This window comes from Polistes dominula, unplaced genomic scaffold (assembly GCF_049000335.1).
Source record: "Polistes dominula isolate Pdom_NZ unplaced genomic scaffold, Pdom_raw_medaka contig_20, whole genome shotgun sequence".
In the NCBI taxonomy this organism is placed as follows: Eukaryota; Metazoa; Arthropoda; class Insecta; order Hymenoptera; family Vespidae; genus Polistes; species Polistes dominula.
Window position 1 is genome coordinate 5374616 of NW_028301147.1, and position 9583 is coordinate 5384198.

A 9583-nucleotide genomic window follows, 5' to 3' on the forward strand; every position below is an offset into this window, starting at 1 on the left:
CGTATTAAAAAGCGAAACTAGCGCCAATACTTCGATTAGTTGATTTAGCAATTATCAACTTTATTCTTCCTACATGAGTAATATGTATTAATAAATATATTTAACATATTATAATGCCTTAAGATAAAATTGTTTATACATATATACGTTTATATATTATTATAATGATAAATATATCAATGAGTCATTTCTGAATAAAATAAATATTGTGAAAAAATAGTTAAAACAAATAGAATTGGAGAAACTTTGAGAATTATTATGTGACTTATTTCTTACAGTTAAATGCCTCGTTGCATTCGATAGCGGTTGATGACAATGCCGTATAGTGTCGCATGCGATCGTACATTGCATGAGTGTACTACGTTTTACCGATATCTCTTTGACCATGAGCATTTCCGTGATATGAGAGTGATTCAGTGCCGACGCATCTCTGCCTGAGAAGTCATCGTGGGGTGAAAGCATGATGGTCGTGCGCGAAAGAACGTATGAACAGCAAAAGCAACGTGAGTAATAAAGATACAAAAAATAAATTTAACGAAAAATATTTGTATAATAAGGGCTTACACAAGCAGCTTTATAATTAGTCTTCCTTCTTCCAAAAAGTTTACAAATTGCGTACTTTTACGAATCTTATTTTCTGTAATGCTGTGAAATTTATTATATTTTATTTAAGTATCTTTTCTGTTAGACAATTATGTTGTTTTCTTTGCGAATAGAAAGTTCCATTCAATGATGCACGATATGTGGGCTGCGCTCAGAGTATTGGGTGAATGCATTCTTCGGAATGCATTCACGTCCGCTCTATGTCGCGTTCCTTTTCTGCTTTATGTAATTTTCCTAGAGACACCTGCCTTTTGAAGATGTAGGACGCTCGATGTTCTCTCTTATCGGAAACATTTGCGCCAACATCAATATTCTTATTTATTAAGAATCATACTTTTCTTCTACGAAAGTCCTTACTATAAATTTAATACGTCTATATCGCTTTTAAATTTTTCCTCGAGAAATGGGGTGTGTATATGCTAAGATTATAATTATATATATATATATATGTATATGTAAATGTATATGTATATGTATATGTGCGTTATCGTGATAAACATGACGAATCTGTAATACGATAATGTTCGACTAGTGTATATGATGGACGATTGCTGTAGCTATTGTTGTCCTCGTTAACACGCTTGACAGCCTCAATAAGAAGGAAAGATCTGTTCTATTTTTATATATTCCTTGATCACTCTAGTGTGTTCTTTATTAATTATATGATAAATACATACATGTATATTTAAGAGTTATTAAATAAATTATATATCACTAAACACTTCACTTCTTTGTATCATCTTAGGGTACTGAGGTGGTATTAAATAGCCTTTTAAAATGGCTACAAAAACAGATGATGCAGCATCCGTTGACAATCCAAATGATGGTAAGATAAATAAGTTATATTAAATTTAATTATTCATTTAATTAAATACTAAAATCTATTATATTTTTTATTTTTTTAAGGAGAAAGCATGGATAAGGAAATATTAACTCTTGCCAATAATGATGAAAGGAATCACCGTATCCCACCAACGTATATGTATAATACAGGATCTGAACAAAGTACTGGTACCTTGGATCAAGAACAAGGTGGTATTAACCGCAATCAAGCTACAGAAGATCAACTTGGACCTTTGCCACCAAATTGGGAAAAGGCTTTTACAGATACTGGAGAAGTATATTTTATAGAGTATGTATACATAGATTACTAACTAATAAAGTAGGAAAATATGCAAATATATGAAAAATACATATATTTTTAATATGTTCTAGTCATAATACAGGAACATCTCATTGGTTGGATCCACGATTATCAAAATTTCAAAAAAGATCTTTGGAGGAGTGCCTAGATGATGAATTACCTTATGGGTGGGAAAAGATAGACGATACCCTCTATGGAACATATTTTATTGATCATGTAAATCGTAGGACACAATATGAAAATCCGGTTTTACAAGCAAAGCGAGCGCAACAGAATTTGATTGATAGGAAAAGTCCAAATTTTACGAGAAATCCGGATAAATTAAAGGGTCAAAGAATAAGAACGACTTTGATCAAAAGTGCAAGAGGGTTAGGTTTTACTATTGTTGGTGGAGATGATACTGTGGAAGAATTTCTTCAAATAAAAAGTGTTGTTCCAAATGGTCCAGCATGGTTGGACGGAAAACTTCAAACTGGTATAATTTTGTGGTTTATTTATTTTAAATATATTTTATATTTTTTCGTATTTTAATGAAATTATACAATAAAGCAAATTTTATTTAATAGGTGATGTATTGGTATATGTAAATAATACATGCGTGTTGGGATTCACTCATAATGAAATGGTAAATGTATTTAAATCAATTGGAAGTGGTGAAACTGTTACATTAGAAGTATGTAGAGGTTATCCACTACCATTTGATCCGAATGATCCTAATACTGAGGTTGTTACTACAATAGCAGTTAATCCACCAGGTAAATTAAATTTAGATTTAATAATTAATTTATAAGTTAATAATTTTGTTGCTATATGAAATTTCTTTTATCTTAATAATTATTTTAGATGTTTTGACTGAAGAGCCAGGCATGTACATGGATTTAGGACCTCCTTTACAATCAAATTCACGTTTCAATTTTCTAGATTCTACATTTTTGCCAGTACATAATTTGCAGAATGGTGAAAATCTTGCTACAACGTCTGTGAATTCTATGCCTGATCTTTGCATTTCAGACAAAATTAATACAATTAAGAGACCAAGTAGTACAGATATTCTTTTATCTGAAAATAGTGAAATTAATGAATGTAAAGACTCTCCTGTGTCTTCCAAATCAGAATTTCTAAGTATTGCTATAGTAAAAGGAGCAATGGGATTTGGATTTACTATAGCAGATTCTGCAAATGGTCAAAAAGTTAAAAAGATATTGGATCGTCAACGTTGTAAGAATTTAATAGAAGGTGACATATTGGTTAGTATCAACGATATCAATGTAAGAAATATGTGTCACTCTGAGGTTGTCCAAGTATTAAAGGATTGTCCACGTAACGAAGAAGCGCTTGTGCACGTTCAAAGGACCACAATGAAACCTAAAGAAAATAAGGAAAAAAACACTCCAGATTTTTTCAGAAGTAAGACTCCTACTGCAGATATTTATAGTACTCAATCTAAAACAGTAATACCTAGCAGACCAAAAACACCATTAATAGATACAAGAAGTCATCCTAAATCTCCTACAGCAGCAGATAGACCAAACTGGAATGAAGTACAAAGTGAAAATGAATTAAATCCACTTGATACTCGATATAAATATTCTGAATATAGTCATAGCATGTATTATACTGATCCATATAAAGCAAACATTACGAACTTAACAGACAACTTTGCTACCATGGCCAATATGGATGATGAATCATTAAGAAATGTTACTAAACATGATTGGGCGACAAATGATAAACTGAATATAAATAATGATTTATATTCTATTAATATTTCGCATCATGAAAATATATTAAAACAAAATGGAAGTATACATTCCGATTATTATAAAGATTTGTACGCCGTTCAATCGCATTCCCAATATAATGAAACAGATTATAATGTTTACTCAATTGGTCAAGAACAAAATGTTGATACTGGTGAAATATGGGATAAGCGAAAGGAAACTACTAGTTTTGAACACGAACAACCACATTCCAGTTCTATAGCACGGTATATTAATATTTTAGTCTTATTCAACTTTTTAAAATTAATTTTTTTATAATCAATTTCTCATTCACAATCGATGTATGTTTATTTGATTAAAGGTATCCACAGTACAGTAATGAATTGGTTTGTCCAATTGTACCTGATATAGAATGGATTGAAACACTTGTGACATTAGTCAGACAAGATACAGGGTTTGGATTTAGAATAGTAGGTGGTACAGAAGAAGGATCTCAGGTTAGTTCTAATAAACATTATAATTTATATATATATATATATATATATATATATATATATATATATATATATATATATGTGAATATGAAAAGAAAACTGAAACTAATAGTATGTAATGGTTAGCAGGTTTCTGTTGGTCATATTGTACCTGGTGGTGCAGCAGATCTTGATAACAGATTGAATACCGGTGATTTGATTATGTCCGTTGATGGAGAAAGTGTAATGAATTCTTCACACCATCATGTAGTACAATTAATGATAGCTGCAGCTCGAAATGGTCGAGTTACTTTGGGAATACGTCGCCGTATTAATACTCAAGAACATTTACAAGATAATCTTCAAGCTTCAAATGATATAATAATTCATAGTAGACAAATGAATCTTCAATATCCTTATGACGTGACAGTTACTAGAATGGAAAATGAAGGATTTGGTTTTGTAATTATATCGTCAGTCAATAAAGCTGGCTCTACAATTGGTAGAATAATTGAGGGATCTCCAGCGGAACGATGTGGTCGATTAAATGTTGGAGATCATATACTAGCCGTTAATCATGTTGATATAACAAATGTATGTCATAAAGATATCGTGAATTTAATCAAAGATTCTGGATATTCTGTAACATTAACCATTGGTTATCCTCTTGATGATTGTTGTAGCAGTACGTCATTATCTCAAAAGGTATTCATTATTATTATATTAGCTTAAAATACGTATTACTTATACTATATAATATATATCTTCATTTATATATATATATATATATATATATATATATATATATATATATATATATATATATATACTGAGGTCTTTTATAATCATGAATTATTTTACATATCTTAGGATGAACCAACAGGAGAAGGAGATGGAGGCCAGTATCATGCTGTTGAATTAACACGTGGAACTCGAGGCTTCGGATTTAGTATACGTGGTGGACGGGAATTTCAGAATATGCCATTGTTTGTACTGCAAATTGCTGAAAATGGGCCTGCATCCATCGATAATCGATTGAGGGTAAGTATCTATTTTAGTTAAAATATGTAACTAAGTCTATAATTTATCATTTTTTTGCAATAATTCTTAGGTTGGGGATCAAATAATTGAAATAAATGGTATCAATACTAAAAATATGACACACACAGAAGCAATTGAAATCATTCGCAATGGTGGTCCTTCAGTTCGTCTATTAGTACGACGTGGCTGCCAAATGCCATCAGTGGTAGGTGCTCCTCCACATCTCTACGATATGAACATTTGAGATTAACCATTTCAATAATAACATATTAATCATAAATTAACGAAACATCTTTTATGAGGATGCTAATGCTAACTTTGCCTTTGTATAACTTCTGATGACTTGGAATCAAGCTTCAGGGTATAACATTAGGTAATGTGTTAAGTAGATAAGACAGGCGATAGACAATACAAAAATAAGGAGAAATTAAAAAAAAAAAAAAAAAGATGAAACATATCTTCTGGCACTCTCTAGATCAAATGTAAACCAGGTATATACTTGGTTTTACTTTTATAAAAAAAGAAAGGGAAAAAACCAAAACATATGTCATAATGTATAATATTTTATAACAATGATTTTGAATGATTGGTATCGTATGCAATTGTCAACGAAGGAAGAAAAAGATCTTTTGTGTCAACTTATTATCTATATTTATATTGGATAATATTGTTAGATATTAACATATACATGATCAGTGTGAAATTGTTTCATATATACATGCGCTCTCTCTCTCTCTCTCTCTTTATAACGTATTTTATATACTACACCAAAATTTGATCTATTTTATATCCATTTAAACTAAGTGGGTAAATTATGACGGAATTTTAAATATTAATTTATATTGAAAATTACGTATTAGTATTTTTCTTTTTTTTTTTTTTGATTACTTTTGTTATATTTATAAATAAACAGAAAGGTTCTTTTATTATTCTTAGTTATAAAATCGTATCAAAATGACAGCTAATGTGGCTTTTATCCTGCAGCTATTATTTTAGCTTGCAAGGAGTTTAATTTTTAGATACTATGACATTTGCTCACCTTAACTAAATTGGTGCTAGTTTTATATTTTGATTGTTTGGTTTCGTAATTGATCCTAACACGTGTGATAGCTTGAAAGTATTGTGCCTTGCGCGTGTTCCGTATTTAATAACAACTACTAAGTGAATGCTTGGGCCTTCAAAATGATTATAAATTTGTATTAAAATTCATTGTAGAGTAATCTCACACTCGACCAAATAAGTATTCGACCAATTGGTGAGGGCACCCCACAAAGGCATTTATTGAAATTACACAAGATGGGTGTGCACCCTAAAAAACATCCGAAAGTTCGATTTTCCATTTTATTGAACTGTTGTTCATCTAAAAAGAGATATTTATAGTAAGCATACTTGGTATAAATATAATTGATACTTTAAATGTTTATACAATAAGTGAATATTTAATAACACTAATACTGAGAAATTCATAAAAGGAAATTCAGACTTAAAAATTATAATTGATAATTACTATACATATTTTTACTACAATTGCATACTTTTTAAAAAAAAATCCTTAACCACGCAATAAAGATAAAGTAGTATATGCTACAGTAAATATGATAAAAATGATAAAATATGAAGTTTCAGATTTACATTTACTAATATTATTTTTTGGCAATAGGTAGTATTTTGTGTGAAGATTAATTAGAAATTATTGTCAAATTTTCTATGTTTCATAAAACAATAATTTTAACAGATTTTATTTAAGAGAAATTAGACTGTAAAGGCAATATTTAAAGTTTCCCTTTGTGGGTGTTTTTCTATGAATCTTGTTGTTTTTTAATAAGGATTTATCGAGACACCAACATAAGCGTGGCCTTGATAAAAAGAACTCTTCAACTGAACATAAGAAATTTTTTAGTATCGTCTATAATTATTTAACGGTCTTTGTGACCATTTCATGTCTTAATAGCATTTAAAAGTTGAGTGGGAGTACTATTTCCTTAAGTATTTATTACGACGTATCTGAGGTGTATATGTATGTCCATTAATATGTAAGTGCTCGTACAACCAAAGAAGCAAATGCTCTTATCCATCATTTTGTTTTGACGTACAGTTTAGAATAATAATATTAATTGTTTATTAATAACATTATTTAAAGAGCTTTAAAGTAAAAAAAAAGAAAGTTTTTGAATGTGGGATGAGATTGAATAAAATTCTTTTTACATCAGTTTCTTCCTATCGTTTTGCGATAATTAAAAGCGTGAATGTTTAAAACTACAAAATATATATTTTTTTACTATCGATTTAGCAAGAGATAAAGAAACTTGTTTGGCCCAAATTATTAATAAAGTAAGAATAACATATTAGATTGTATTTTTAGATCTCAGCATTGATGTAAGAAACAACATGTATGCATCCAGACACGTATGTGGAAAAAATCACCGTAATTCATTATATGTTTGAATAACTAATTTCTGCCGCATATCATATATGTGATAAGAAGCAGCAGTCTCTATTAAATGGATCACATTTATTCACTTCATGACCATCGTTTATTTTTTATAATTATATATAAATTATATATAAATATATATATAGGTATACATATTTGTAGATTATGTAGGATATCATATATATATATGATATAATTGTAAATATATCTATGCATTTTTAAAGACTAAATGATAATGTTGACTATTGTTGACTTAATATCTAAAATAATAGTGTTTTAATTAAAATATGATAAATCTTCTTTACTTTGCTAAAACACAATTCAGTTTATATTAAATATTGCCAAAACATTGCTTATATATTTTAAAATGTTTTTATCCACTTTAGTAATATGATTATGTATAATAAAAATATTTTCTAGCCTCATAGTATATACATATCTTTTTTAGTAAAATGATTATAAGACATTTTAGTCTGTTTATATTTGGAATGGGTTTACGTTTTATTATGATGTAAAAGTTATATTTTTTGCATTTCCATTGTAGATTAATAATAAAACAGGCAGTTATTCATTCTGTTGCTCGAAATTTATAAGATCTCTCTACCATAGAATTATTATATGTATGCTTTTCTCTCATATTTATTAAACGATGCTATACTTTTCTATTCTATAAATGCATTAAAAAAAATATCAATAATCGTTAAATATAATGCGCAAAAAATGAATGCAGAAAATTAATATTGTTATTATGAAAATATTGTGTCACCATTATATTGTTGTTGAAAAATATTGGTATAATAAATAATACATTTAATATTCTGAAATATAACGTTATCCTTAACAATGCTTTTAAATTAAATCATACGAAGTTATGATCTTATCTTTCAATAGTCACGCAATAGAGGAAGTAAAATAATAAAAATCTAGTATTTTCAACAAATAGATAAACTGCAAGCGTTGTTGAAAGATAATTTAAAAAATGGCGCTTTCGCTTGATCAGTTCTAACAACGAAACCTATCTTATGCCTTCGTTTCTAAGAATATGGTCTTTGATGTTAAATCGTGACGTCAATCATGTAGCAATTCTTAAACGCGGTAAGTTGGTAAATCGTTAGAGAGAAAACAATAATTATAAGATACTATATTAAGATAAATTTCTTGAATTTCTGTCTTTTATCGATTATTAAACGATGATTGAAGTATTAATATTTCTTAATTCTTCCTAAAACGACCTACTAACTAAATGCTTTTACCAGTCGTTATATTGGCAACCCTGTCATTGATCGTACATACTTTTACCCAGAATGTGGTATCATATATATATGTTCTTTTATTCTTGGGCCACTCTCGGGGAATGTAAACAGAATTTTTTCGTAGAAATTTAGTGACCCGGCCGATTTACACGATTACGACGTGTGTAGGAGTTACGACTTGTGATAATTGCGTCCGATAAGGTTTGAACTTTTAATTAAAAAACAATAATACATTTGGGTAAGGCGTTTACTATACGTCGAAGAAAGTATTAATACCCAGCGGGTAAAACGAGTTTGCTCCTTTCGTCTCTCTTACTCGTGTGCTTTGTCTGTGTATGTTTGTGTGTGTGCGCGCCTTTCAAGAAGTATAATACATGGTAAAATAGAGTGTAGTATGAAAACGGATTATTTAGATTTCATAGAATTGCAATGAGAGATAGAGAGAAATTTGACAACGTCAAGTCGCGGGTGAGTTACTCTCTTGCTCTTGTTCCATCCAAGTTCTTGGACTTTCCCATGAGCGTGAGATTTCATCTCCCTATTCAGCTTAACAAACCTTCCTTCTAGTATCTATACCTTCATCTCTTTCCTTCCTTCTCAATCATTTTTCTTATATTTGAATCTTTTTTTGTAATAGCATGCCTTAAATGGCAAAGATAAAATAGTTTAATTACTAGATTTTTCTTTTGTTAGAAAAAAACCATCAATGGAGGCATATCTTTCCCTTTACCATGAGACTCAACGCTCCTACATATGTGGTTGTACTATATGTGTATATGTACACGCTCGTGCAAATATGCGTATCTTGGGAACTTACGCATTGTTGATCTCACATTGTGTTTTCTTTTTCTAATATACAACCGTATGTGCTCGTGTTTATAATATCTTCGTATTCTTCGCCGATCGGACAATTC

At 29.6% G+C, this 9583-nt stretch overlaps 1 protein-coding gene and 1 long non-coding RNA gene across 4 annotated transcripts; one reads left to right on the forward strand and one right to left on the reverse strand.

Moving 5' to 3' along the window:
• Window positions 1-349: 349 nt before the first annotated feature.
• On the forward strand, window positions 350-8245 carry LOC107074081 (membrane-associated guanylate kinase, WW and PDZ domain-containing protein 1). Of its 3 annotated transcripts, XM_015335130.2 has the most exons (12): window positions 350-503; window positions 1349-1429; window positions 1510-1735; window positions 1819-2222; window positions 2314-2502; window positions 2591-3154; window positions 3233-3734; window positions 3830-3965; window positions 4089-4646; window positions 4812-4982; window positions 5053-5187; window positions 6198-8245. In XM_015335130.2, the coding sequence occupies exons 2-12, from the start codon at window positions 1381-1383 to the stop codon at window positions 6360-6362; spliced, it is 3099 nt and encodes a 1032-aa protein (XP_015190616.1). In that variant the 5' UTR covers window positions 350-503; window positions 1349-1380; the 3' UTR covers window positions 6363-8245. The 3 variants fall into 3 exon arrangements, with proteins under 3 accessions (XP_015190616.1, XP_015190614.1, XP_015190615.1); XM_015335128.2 differs by having other exon boundaries at window positions 2591-3734; XM_015335129.2 differs by having other exon boundaries at window positions 2591-3734; window positions 4092-4646.
• LOC149030937 (uncharacterized) lies at window positions 7539-9529 on the reverse strand. Its single transcript, XR_016178220.1, has 2 exons — window positions 9400-9529; window positions 7539-9311 (listed from the first exon to the last, which is right to left on the reverse strand). It is a non-coding gene; the product is annotated as an uncharacterized LOC149030937 (long non-coding RNA).
• Window positions 9530-9583: the final 54 nt, after the last annotated feature.